The 13,677-nt window shown below is 47.9% G+C and overlaps 1 protein-coding gene across 3 annotated transcripts in view; it reads left to right on the forward strand.

Moving 5' to 3' along the window:
* The first annotated feature begins 275 nt into the window (after window positions 1-275).
* Window positions 276-13,677, forward strand: part of slc12a4 (solute carrier family 12 member 4) — a 31,324-nt gene continuing 17,922 nt past the window's right edge. For 2 of the 3 annotated variants that reach the window (XM_082161129.1, XM_082161131.1), the window contains exons 1-2: window positions 276-540; window positions 13,461-13,558. In XM_082161129.1, coding sequence (XP_082017255.1) covers window positions 402-540; window positions 13,461-13,558 — 237 coding nt within the window. In that variant the 5' untranslated portion in view covers window positions 276-401. Of the gene's footprint in view, window positions 541-11,892; window positions 12,096-13,460; window positions 13,559-13,677 lie in introns of those variants that run through there. The other variant, XM_082161130.1, reaches the window with a different exon arrangement.

The following is a 13,677-nucleotide window of genomic DNA, read 5'->3' on the forward strand; positions in this document are numbered from 1 at the left end:
TCCCCTGTGAAACTGAAAACTGAGAGATTTTAGCATATAAATGGTATAATGTTTTACTTTAAGCTGTTTTTATGCAAAGACTGTAATGGGTCTGGATTTTAACAACAGTTCTTTTCCTCATGAAGATTGTGATTCACATATTAAACCGGGAAACATTAGTGAGAGCAAGAGCATGGGGAAACTGTGAGACGGGCCAAAGTGTCAGAGCCTCTCTATTTGTCCGAACAGGAGGAGGGACTAGGAGTAGAAGGTGGGGACTATGCTAATAGATTGAGAGGAAGTGAGGGAAGACTAGAGGAATGTGTTGGAGATTTCAGGGAGAGTTCAGCTGGCCGGGAACGTGATATCTGCCAAAAGAAGAGAAAGAGAGGGACAGATACTCACACTGAACGGGTGAAAACATGCCCCATTTCACTGTGGTACCAGTGCAGGATAACTCACCGTCCAACTATGACAGTCTGGAGGGTATAAACTGGGTGGATTACAGAGACACAGGACAGGGAGGATACCCTGGACATGGAGACACAGTTAGCTCAGATGGTAAGTTTTCTTTTCATGTATCACTTTGTGAAAAACATCCCTCTAAGCATAAAACTTTTGGTTTAACTACATCAGGAGCTAAGATTGAAAGTTTATTCAGTTTAAAAGTTAGATTTAACCCTAGTATTCGTGACAGACATCCTCAAGCATCAGCTATTTAGTTATCATGACAATTGTTTAGTCACTAACTTCATAGAACCCACTGATTACTTACATCCCAGTTGTTGGAAAGTTTTGAGGGACCTTTATCATGTTGGAAAAATTGCATCTCTATAAATGACGTATATGTGATGTAAGGGGAGGGATATAAAAGTAACTCACGCTGAGACTCTTGGCACAGTGCTGACATGCCAGACACCACTGTGGCGACAAAGGAAAACAATATAGAGCCAAAGCAGAGGCGGGACCGGGGGGTCTGCAATAATGGGACAGGCCTCAAGTATTCATGGACACAAAAGATGTAGACCTCTTTGTTCCAAGACAGCAGCTGAGGGTTTAACTGGCATTTATTTCCTCCATATTTTCCATTTCATTCTCTAGCACATTTTAAAAGAGAGAAACGAATTGTAAGACGTGCAGCCCATGATTAAGAGACATAAGCATCTGTTTACTGCAGCTGTAATGTCATATTGAGAGACCACCAGGTCTGTGTCTGGGTAAAAGGGCTCAAATTTGGGATATATAATAGTCGAGTGAGGCTTTTGTAAATGGGATATGTACACCATCATACATACAGATATATAGCCCATGTACTGTATACTAATATTTCACTGTTAGTAAGGTGAAGGGATGATAGCATTGCTCAAGCTGGTCTTTTCATGTTTTTGCCTATAGGCTGTACTTTTATGTTGAAATGAATGAACAAAGTGAATCATTGAATGAATCACTGCAGGGGGAAAAAATTGTATATGCAGATTCTTCCCTTACAGCACACAGCTTATTATAAATGAATCATTGCAACAGCAGTAAAAAATATAATAATGTCATACATGATATCAAATGGACAGCAAAGAATTAATGGTGTGCAATCCAAATTAAATACATACCCCAAAAGAACATTTTATCTCTATATTTTTTTATAGAAAAAAGCAAATATACTATATATACAAAAACTGGTTTTCACGTCATATATTTCCCATGTATTTTCGATAATCTAATGTTATCACTGGCTCTTTATATTCTCTCTCGCTCACTTTCTCTCTGAGTATGGAAATAACAGGCTGGAAAACTTGCAGAAGTATAATTATAATCCAATTCCTTAGATTCAAATTTCCTAGCAGAAGATGTGTTTGTCCATGACAGGGCAGGTCTGAATAAAACAAAACTTGATGTATCTGCATGCCTTTTTGCAAGTTTGTGGAGTAATTTAACATTCAGCATCACTTCAGCCTTTTGATCACCACATAGACATGAGAAAATATATTTTGGGTGGTCATTGAGGTTGTATAGATCTCTAAATACCAAATGAGTACCAATATGATTTTCAATGCATAAGCATAGATTGATGAAGAAGAGTCTTGTGTGGCAGTCGCACTGGTGGGGCATTTCAATTTAGGAGGGGCAGAGCAGAAGGAGGGTGTTCACACTGCTAACTTTTTCTTTTTTGTGTGTGTGTGTCAGCTCAGCCATGTTTAAAGCAGTACACACTGCGGTCATTGTGCTGAAACAGGCCTGTAATGGAAAAGCATCAGCTCTCAGTCAAACCCATACACCCAGTCATGCCTTACTTCCATGTTACTAAGAGGAAAAGAGATGAAGAGAGGGAAGAAGATGGATAAAGAGTATTTTTTCCTAAATATATGACATAAATAGTGCACAGTTCTGTTTTGTGTGGCCAACAAGCTTTCAGAGTTCATTAGCAACAGCGTAAGCTAAAGAAAGACAACTATAATCTAACAGAGATGTTATTCTAGCTGGTTGTCTTTGGCAAAGTTTTTTTTTAATTTTTTTTTCATGAGTGGTATTAGCACAGACCTGGTGTGTTCTACTGTTCCTCAACTGGCTCCTGACAACCAATACTTCTTTATAACCTGAAGGAGTAGTTATTTGACACAGAAAAAGCAACATCGGTTATTTTCGAGTGGGAGCTGCCTGGCAGTCCTTAACCCCAAAGAATGTCTCTGACTTCTCAAGGTAACAATAGATCCTCTTCCACATTACATATTACTTCTTGTTGAGAGACGGCTGTACCTGCAGCACAGAATGTCTTAAACTGACTTCTCTGGCTAATCTCACATATGAAATTGTTTTGTTGACTTCATCAAGATCAGGAACAGAGCTAAAAAAAAAAAAAAAAAAAATAAAAGGTATAAAAGCAGACATTGATCTGCTTTGAATCGTACTGGGTCATCTAAAGCTTGTGCTAAATAGGGGCATATATCAAGCTCTCAAAATTAATACTTTTTTTTTGCAAGAAAGCATTCAATTGATCAAAAGTGACAGTAAAGGCATTTACAATGTTAATATTTCTATTTACAACAAATTTTGTTCGTTTATACTTTCTATTCATCAAAGAATCTTGAAAAAAGGTGTCATGTTTAGGTGTCAAAATAGAAAAATATTTCTGTATTTAGTGTATTTTTTTTATAAAGACACTTCTGTCAAAAACATTTTTGAAAAAACGTACCAAACCCAAACCTTTTAAACGGTAGCGTACCTGTTTATATCAAGTAACTAGATGATGAAGCTGTATGTACATAAAAGAGTTGTTTACATAGAGAATTGTTCCCTTTATTTTGTTTTAAATTGTGCAATATTGAATGCAATCATCTCATGTTTACAAAGAGAAATATACATGTTGTGGAGAGCAAAGTGTCAGTTTTCTCTGAAACTATTGACTCCATAACATAAACTCTCATCACATTAACAATCACAAGCAACAAAAAAGGGGGAAAAACACTAAGGGAATCATTTAAATCACCACACACACACACACACCTCAATAGTTGGAACATGAAACATGACAAGGGTAACAATCAGCTAAATAATAATTTTAGGTAGAGGAGCAAATTCATCCTGACATCCCAAGAGGTAACAGGTTACTAAACACAACAACAAATTCAGCAATGTAAATAAAAACTGTCAAATGGAAAAACAATGCAATACTATTAATTAAGCATGTCCAAGTGCATGCTAGGAAAACACAAAATGGTTTTTTTTCAGTGTAGACCTTAAAGTATATTGTAATATAAAAGCTAAAATCTGATAATAATCAATTAATTATTTGCAGGGTTTTATTGGCATTATTTGCTTGTTGTTTTTTTTACAGTGTTGTTTTCATAGTACTTTTGAGTATAGTATATATTTTTGCCTTTTGCTAATGTTTTTAATTACTGGAGCGTCATACAGTACAGCTTCTTCTCCCTCATTAACGCACATCAAAGCCTTCGTATGTTCTGCTCTCCCAGCAGGGTCCAATTCCACAGGCTTATTCAACTGTACTCATCTAATTCAGTCTACCAGTGATGGGCTAATTGTGTAACAAACTTCTCTTCTCAGGAAAAACACTTTAAAAAAGGCAATCCATCCCTATTGTTTGTTAAGGTTAAAAGAAACACTATTGTAAAAGTTTGGCTGTGTAATTGACATCATCTGTAAACCGTTAAATATTTATTAACAGGACTTAATAATTATTATTTATATATTAATTATTATATTAATATGATTATTATGTATGAAATAATGTATGTGTCATGAATGCTCAGAGACAAGAGGATCGATCCAAATGCAGCTTTATTAAATAAGGGAAATCCAAATTCGTAAACCAGTAAACAGGCAGTGGTCAAGGAAGGCGGCAATAAACAGAGTCCAATAAACAGTCCAGGGTCAAAACAGAAAACAAACACGGAATAAACGCTCGGAAATGCAGACTGACAGTACAACAAGACTTCGCAGTGAGTGAATGAATGAACATGGTATAAATAGACAGACTAAAAGGATGAGACAGGTGAATACAATCAGTGAATGAGGTACAGGTGAATGTGATCAGTGATAAGTGATGAGTCCAGGCAGTGAGTTATGGGAATTGTAGTTTGTGAGTGAATAGGAGAGTCTTATGTGGAGTGCCCTCTGGTGGCTCTCAAGGGCACTCCAGTTGGTGATCGTTACATAGCCCCCCCTTTAAGGAGCGGATTCCAGACGCTCCTAAACTGTCCAGGAGGGAGGTGGAGCGGAGGCGGACCCGGGGGCGGGATGGAGGGCCAGGCCCGTGGAGCGGCAGAGGACCTGGATACTGCAGCAGGATGGGAGGCCAGGGCGGATCAGGCTGTGCAGGTGACCAGGGTGGAGCAGGGTGTGCAGGCGACCAGGGCGGCGCAGGCTGTGCAGGCGACCAGGGGGGAGACAACCCTTCAGGGGGGAGACGAACCTTCAGGCGGCCAGGGGGGAGACGAACCTTCAGGCGGCCAGGGGGGAGACGAACCTTCAGGCGGCCAGGGGGGAGACGAACCTTCAGGCGGCCAGGGGGGAGACGAACCTTCAGGCGGCCAGGGGGGAGACGAACCTTCAGGCGGCCAGGGGGGAGACGAACCTTCAGGCGGCCAGGGGGGAGACGAACCTTCAGGCGGCCAGGGAGGAGACGAACCTTCAGGCGGCCAGGGAGGAGACGAACCTTCAGGCGGCCAGGGAGGAGACGAACCTTCAGGCGGCCAGGGAGGAGACGAACCTTCAGGCGGCCAGGGAGGAGACGAACCTTCAGGCGGCCAGGGAGGAGACGAACCTTCAGGCGGCCAGGGAGGAGACGAACCTTCAGGCGGCCAGGGAGGAGACGAACCTTCAGGCGGCCAGGGAGGAGACGAACCTTCAGGCGGCCAGGGAGGAGACGAACCTTCAGGCGGCCAGGGAGGAGACGAACCTTCAGGCGGCCAGGGAGGAGACGAACCTTCAGGCGGCCAGGGAGGAGACGAACCTTCAGGCGGCCAGGGAGGAGACGAACCTTCAGGCGGCCAGGGAGGAGACGAACCTTCAGGCGGCCAGGGAGGAGACGAACCTTCAGGCGGCCAGGGAGGAGACGAACCTTCAGGCGGCCAGGGAGGAGACGAACCTTCAGGCGGCCAGGGAGGAGACGAACCTTCAGGCGGCCAGGGAGGAGACGAACCTTCAGGCGGCCAGGGAGGAGACGAACCTTCAGGCGGCCAGGGAGGAGACGAACCTTCAGGCGGCCAGGGAGGAGACGAACCTTCAGGCGGCCAGGGAGGAGACGAACCTTCAGGCGGCCAGGGAGGAGACGAACCTTCAGGCGGCCAGGGAGGAGACGAACCTTCAGGCGGCCAGGGAGGAGACGAACCTTCAGGCGGCCAGGGAGGAGACGAACCTTCAGGCGGCCAGGGAGGAGACGAACCTTCAGGCGGCCAGGGAGGAGACGAACCTTCAGGCGGCCAGGGAGGAGACGAACCTTCAGGCGGCCAGGGAGGAGACGAACCTTCAGGCGGCCAGGGAGGAGACGAACCTTCAGGCGGCCAGGGAGGAGACGAACCTTCAGGCGGCCAGGGAGGAGACGAACCTTCAGGCGGCCAGGGAGGAGACGAACCTTCAGGCGGCCAGGGAGGAGACGAACCTTCAGGCGGCCAGGGAGGAGACGAACCTTCAGGCGGCCAGGGAGGAGACGAACCTTCAGGCGGCCAGGGAGGAGACGAACCTTCAGGCGGCCAGGGAGGAGACGAACCTTCAGGCGGCCAGGGAGGAGACGAACCTTCAGGCGGCCAGGGAGGAGACGAACCTTCAGGCGGCCAGGGAGGAGACGAACCTTCAGGCGGCCAGGGAGGAGACGAACCTTCAGGCGGCCAGGGAGGAGACGAACCTTCAGGCGGCCAGGGAGGAGACGAACCTTCAGGCGGCCAGGGAGGAGACGAACCTTCAGGCGGCCAGGGAGGAGACGAACCTTCAGGCGGCCAGGGAGGAGACGAACCTTCAGGCGGCCAGGGAGGAGACGAACCTTCAGGCGGCCAGGGAGGAGACGAACCTTCAGGCGGCCAGGGAGGAGACGAACCTTCAGGCGGCCAGGGAGGAGACGAACCTTCAGGCGGCCAGGGAGGAGACGAACCTTCAGGCGGCCAGGGAGGAGACGAACCTTCAGGCGGCCAGGGAGGAGACGAACCTTCAGGCGGCCAGGGAGGAGACGAACCTTCAGGCGGCCAGGGCGGAGACGAACCTTCAGGCGGCCAGGGAGGAGACGAACCTTCAGGCGGCCAGGGAGGAGACGAACCTTCAGGCGGCCTGGGCGGAGACGAACCTTCAGGCGGCCTGGGCGGAGACGAACCTTCAGGCGGCCTGGGCGGAGACTTTCCCTCGGGCGGCCACGGCGGTGAAGACCCCTCGGGCGGCCACGGCGGTGAAGACCCCTCGGGCGGCCACGGCGGTGAAGACCCCTCGGGCGGCCACGGCGGTGAAGACCCCTCGGGCGGCCACGGCGGTGAAGACCCCTCGGGCGGCCACGGCGGTGAAGACCCCTCGGGCGGCCACGGCGGTGAAGACCCCTCGGGCGGCCACGGCGGTGAAGACCCCTCGGGCGGCCACGGCGGAGAAGACCCCTCGGGCGGCCACGGCGGAGAAGACCCCTCGGGCGGCCACGGCGGAGGAACTGGAACAGACACCAACGGCTCGGGAACTGGAACTGGCACCAACGGAACTGGCACTGGAACTGGTACCACCGGAACTGGCACTGGAACTGGCACCACTGGCTCAGGAACAGGAACAGACACAGACACAGACACTGGCTCCGGCTCAGGAACTGGAACAGACACAGACACTGGCTCCGGCTCTGGATCTGGAACAGACACCGGCTCAGGGAAAGGCATGTCGGCAGCCATCTCTGCTGAGGGTAACTCTGCTGAGGACACTGGCTCGGCGGAGACCATCTTGTCCCGAGACACTGGTTCGGCGGAGACCATCTTGTCCCGAGACACTGGCTCGGCGGTGGCCATCTTGTCCGAAGACACAGGCGTGGAGTCGGCCATCTTGTCCGAAGACACAGGCGTGGAGTCGGCCATCTTGTCCGAAGACACAGGCGTGGAGTCGGCCATCTTGTCCGAAGACACAGGCGTGGAGTCGGCCATCTTGTCCGAAGACACAGGCGTGGAGTCGGCCATCTTGTCCGAAGACACAGGCGTGGAGTCGGCCATCTTGTCCGAAGACACAGGCGTGGAGTCGGCCATCTTGTCCGAAGACACAGGCGTGGAGTCGGCCATCTTGTCCGAAGACACAGGCGTGGAGTCGGCCATCTTGTCCGAAGACACAGGCGTGGAGTCGGCCATCTTGTCCGAAGACACAGGCGTGGAGTCGGCCATCTTGTCCGAAGACACAGGCGTGGAGTCGGCCATCTTGTCCGAAGACACAGGCGTGGAGTCGGCCATCTTGTCCGAAGACACAGGCGTGGAGTCGGCCATCTTGTCCGAAGACACAGGCGTGGAGTCGGCCATCTTGTCCGAAGACACAGGCGTGGAGTCGGCCATCTTGTCCGAAGACACAGGCGTGGAGTCGGCCATCTTGTCCGAAGACACAGGCGTGGAGTCGGCCATCTTGTCCGAAGACACAGGCGTGGAGTCGGCCATCTTGTCCGAAGACACAGGCGTGGAGTCGGCCATCTTGTCCGAAGACACAGGCGTGGAGTCGGCCATCTTGTCCGAAGACACAGGTGTAGAAAAAGGAACAGATTCAGGCTCAGGAACAGATTCAGTCTCGGCGGGACGAGACTCTGGACGGGCGGACGTGACGTGAAGCTCTGGCTCTGGCTCGGCAGGACTGACGTGAAGCTCTGGCTCTGGCTCGGCAGGACTGACGTGAAGCTCTGGCTCTGGCTCGGCAGGACTGACGTGAAGCTCTGGCTCTGGCTCGGCAGGACTGACGTGAAGCTCTGGCTCTGGCTCGGCAGGACTGACGTGAAGCTCTGGCTCTGGCTCGGCAGGACTGACGTGAAGCTCTGGCTCTGGCTCGGCAGGACTGACGTGAAGCTCTGGCTCTGGCTCGGCAGGACTGACGTGAAGCTCTGGCTCTGGCTCGGCAGGACTGACGTGAAGCTCTGGCTCTGGCTCGGCAGGACTGACGTGAAGCTCTGGCTCTGGCTCGGCAGGACTGACGTGAAGCTCTGGCTCTGGCTCGGCAGGACTGACGTGAAGCTCTGGCTCTGGCTCGGCAGGACTGACGTGAAGCTCTGGCTCTGGCTCGGCAGGACTGACGTGAAGCTCTGGCTCTGGCTCGGCAGGACTGACGTGAAGCTCTGGCTCTGGCTCGGCAGGACTGACGTGAAGCTCTGGCTCTGGCTCGGCAGGACTGACGTGAAGCTCTGGCTCTGGCTCGGCAGGACTGACGTGAAGCTCTGGCTCTGGCTCGGCAGGACTGACGTGAAGCTCTGGCTCTGGCTCGGCAGGACTGACGTGAAGCTCTGGCTCTGCAGGACTGACGTGAAGCTCTGGCTCTGGATCAGGATCAGTGCGCTCTGAGCTTGACGGGACCAGCGGCAGCGAGGGCTTTGAACTGGGTAGGACCAGCGGCGAAGAGGGCTTTGAACTGGACAGGACCAGCGGCGAAGAGGGCTCTGAGCTGGGCAGGACCAGCGGCGAAGAGGGCTCTGAGCTGGGCAGGACCAGCGGCGAAGAGGGCTCTGAGCTGGGCAGGACCAGCGGCGAAGAGGGCTCTGAGCTGGGCAGGACCAGCGGCGAAGAGGGCTCTGAGCTGGGCAGGACCAGCGGCGAAGAGGGCTCTGAGCTGGGCAGGACCAGCGGCGAAGAGGGCTCTGAGCTGGGCGGCAGGACCAGCGGAGAAGAGGGCTCTGAGCTGGGCGGCAGGACCAGCGGAAAAGAGGGCTCTGAGCTGGGCGGCAGGACCAGCGGTGAAGGCTTTGTGCTGGGCAGGACCAGCGGTGAAGGCTTTGTGCTGGGCAGGACCAGCGGTGAACACAGCTCTGGACTGGCGTGAAGTGCAGGCTCGACTGGACTGGCGTGAAGTGCAGGCTCGGCTGGACTGGCGTGAAGTGCAGGCTCGGCAGGAAGATGCTCAGGCAGGAAGGTCTCGGTGAAACATGATTTATGCAGGATAGTCTCAGCGGGACGAGACTCCTGCACGATGGCCTTTATGGCAACACGTACTGACCTCAGCGGGGTATCGGCCACACTGGATACCAGTCCTGGACGATAATAGACCGATCCGGTGACTGGCTTGATGGCTGGCGTGACGGGGACAGTCTCTGGAAACGCCCCCTCAACAGTAGAGGACTCGGGGAATTCTGCTAAGACGTAACGAGGCTCTGGGTGGTCTGCTGAGACGTGACGGGGCTCTGGACGATCTGCTGAGACGTAACGGGGCTCTGGACGATCTGCTGAGACGTGACGGGGCTCTGGAAGATCTGCTGAGAAGTGACGGGGCTCTGGAAGATCTGCTGAGAAGTGACAGGGCTCTGGAAGATCTGCTGAGAAGTGACAGGGCTCTGGAAGATCTGCTGAGAAGCGACAGGGCTCTGGAAATTCTGCTTAGACATAACGAGAGTACGGGGAGGTATAGCAGAATTCTGGTTCAACGGGTGTGGTAAGTTCATGGGAACCCTCATCCACAGGGCCCACAGAAGAGGATGAGCCGCTTATCCTCAGGGCGAATTCAATATATTGACCTAAAGTCCATTGAGGGGTGTTGTCAGGCATGAGATAATTTAACATGTCCTCAAGCCCATATCGGAAACTATCCTTTAAGACTGCCTCGTCCAAGTCTACCCCATGGCAGAGCTCACAAAATTCATCAACATATTCCTCAATGGATCGGTTACCTTGGCTGAGGCGGAAGAGACTGATTAGTGGGTCCATGGTGGGTCTCGGTTCTTTCTCGGCTGCTGGATCTGAAGTGGCGAAGTCTTCTGTCATGAATGCTCAGAGACAAGAGGATCGATCCAAATGCAGCTTTATTAAATAAGGGAAATCCAAATTCGTAAACCAGTAAACAGGCAGTGGTCAAGGAAGGCGGCAATAAACAGAGTCCCATAAACAGTCCAGGGTCAAAACAGAAAACAAACACGGAACAAACGCTCAGAAATGCAGACTGACAGTACAACAAGACTTCGCAGTGAGTGAATGAATGAACATGGTATAAATAGACAGACTAACAGGATGAGACAGGTGAATACAATCAGTGAATGAGGTACAGGTGAATGTGATCAGTGATAAGTGATGATGAGTCCAGGCAGTGAGTTATGGGAATTGTAGTTTGTGAGTGAATAGGAGAGTCTTATGTGGAGTGCCCTCTGGTGGCTCTCAAGGGCACTCCAGTTGGTGATCGTTACAGTATGATTATTTCATACATAAGCTCCTTACCAGCTGGTTAATTTCTTCCTGAGGTTAATCAGCTTTTGCATTTTCCAGCATTAAAATAAAATTAAATAAAATGCATTTTATCTCTTTAATATGTTCCACTTTGGAGGCTGTTTGCACTGAAGCTGGTCTACCTTTAGGCTATTGTCTGAGCAACAATTTGCAGATGTTTGAACTAAATCTGCAGCTGGTTACCAAATGTGCCTGAGTCTTCCCACGTACATGTGGAACAACAGCTTGTTTGTGTGATGTTTAAAGACTGTTGCTGACAGTGTAGCATGTAAAAAGTAACTATACAATCTTCAATGTGAACAAATAATGTTCTTGTTCTCTAGATTGGATAAATGTTGTTGAGACTTCACCTCACACTAAACTCTACATTTGTGTGGTTATAGCTTTGGCTTTGAACAACAGCTTTTGGCATATTCCTGTTAACGTGTTCAGACCCGCCACCATAAAGCTCTTGCTTCCCCCTCCTGCAGACACAGCAAGAGACATGCTGGGTGTGGGGCTGTCAAATCATTTCTGTTGGGCTTTTCTTATAAATAATTTGGTAAAACGCTTAGGATACAAATTGTAAACATCTTTGTAGTGTTTAAAATCGCTCCACATTTTATCATTACTGTAATACAGACTAAGGAAAGAACAGTTGTCAATGTATAACCCTAGATGGCAGCATTTTACTATTCTCATTTTCTCATTTAATAAAGAACATGTTACAATACAATAAAGAACATGTTGCAATATAATAAAGAACATATTCCAATATAAGATTTCACCACTGCAGAATGGCTGTTCCATTTTCTGAATTTTCAGGCATTTTATTAATTAAACGACTGTTTAAAATGTGTTAATATTCTGGATTAGAAGTTTTATGGAAGGTAGATAGTGATATTTTTTTGTGTTCTTGACCCTAAACACTTAGTGTGTGATTCTGCTTGCACACTGAATCTGGTGTGTGAGACTGTAGCATAAAGTTTGTGATCAGTCGATGTTCTCTGAATCTGAGCGGTGTGTGTGTGTGTGTGTGTGTGTGTGTGTGTGTGTGTGTGTGTGTGTGTGTGTGTGTGTGTGTGTGTGTGTGTGTGTGAATACTGATCCCCCTCGTCTCTCAGTAACAGTTAATAGATCACATTGACCTGGATATAGACTATGACCACTGCTCAGAGTGCTGCCTGCCTTGTTGTACATAGACAAACATGCTGATCCACCACAACAATGCTAATGCAAACTCTACCTATAATGGCACATTAACCCTGGACACAGGTGAGTGAGACTTATAGGAAACAAACAGAGACACAATCTTGTCCTCAGACCATACGATTTTTTCTTATAATTTGTCTCAAGTTTAGATATTTTTGAGAAAGTATATTTGGTGACCATCTTTTCTGAGCTTATGAACTGATTAATTGCACATGTTAAAATATATAAATTCTTCTTTCCCCTCTCTTAAATGAGGCTCATGTCCAAACCACTTAAAACAGTTAGATGGACAGGCTAATGCATTTAATGTGGTTGTCGTGCAAACAAAAAACAAAAAAAGTCTATAGGGCGATACAGACCAAACTGCTTAATTGTTATGAACCTGACAAATTTAGCAGTGATACTGTATCTATCACAGAAAGTGTATTAAGACTGGCACTGTATTTGGGTGCCTCGCTTGTGTTTGTATTGACATTTGTTGTGAAAGCAGAGAGTGTGAGGACACAAAAACAATCAAACTGATTAAGTGTTCTGATTCAGTGACCTGATTAAAGGACATAACGAAAGAAATGGAGAGGGAGAAAGATTCAGGGAAGCAGATATACAAAATGCGTTTAGTGCTTGATGCCAATCTTAGAAAAGAGTTCTTGAGGAGCTGCAAAGCATTATTTATCTAGATTCATTCAGTTCTTATTAAACTAAATCATTAAAAAAGACTATGAATTTAGCTTCATTATTTGACTACTGTTAAGAAATCATGAAATGTATAAGGCTGTGTAAAATATTTGGTGCAAAAAAAAGGTTAAACTGCTTTTTCCTTTGAAGAGTTTTTATGTGGTTTTCTCTGTATCTTTACCGTATGATTCAAAATGCCATTTTCTCATTGAATGTCTTTGAAGGTTGGGAATATCAGCCTAATAAATCTAAACAAAATCAAGATCTCCACACACTCCACAAAGTTTGTACATATGAAGATGATTCCAAAAATATATAATTACAATGATTTCATTTGACTCAATTGTTACACAATGGCACAATGTAAGAGGGTAAAGAATGGGACATAGTGACATTAACTCAGTAGGCGGGACAGGAAATTACATAATTGTGGGCGAAAAAAGTTATTCTGAGAAAATAAACTCCACCCTAAAAGTGTCTGGATATAAAAAAGTGTGTGTGGGGGGGGGGAATCCTTCATCAGTTGAGGGGAAATAAATGTTACATTTAAAAAAAAAGATGATACAATGGAACAGGATAATAAAAACAGTAAAGCAAATTAAGGATGGAGGGGGAAAAAAGAAATCTAAACGCTAATGGACACCATTCACATATACACAAAGAAGATTATTTTCAATAACTCAAACTTCATATCAAGGATACTGTATGTCTGTTAAATCCAGTAAATACATTGTAAATGCCCTCCCCCTCCAGGTCATGGCAATCATAAAGAAGACAGTCCCTTTCTCAGCAGTTCAGATTCAGCATCTAAGAGGAATGACTACTACGACAGAAACCTGGCTCTGTTTGAGGTTAATTTTTCATTTTCATTTTCTTCACTTTGCTGTACTTAGTTCCCACTAAATGTATAATCTAAAATCTAAAATAACAACACATGAATAGTGGGAAAAATGCTTTGTTGTAGAATTCC

Source organism: Leuciscus leuciscus (assembly GCF_965113295.1).
Source record: "Leuciscus leuciscus genome assembly, chromosome: 2".
In the NCBI taxonomy this organism is placed as follows: domain Eukaryota; kingdom Metazoa; phylum Chordata; class Actinopteri; order Cypriniformes; family Leuciscidae; genus Leuciscus; species Leuciscus leuciscus.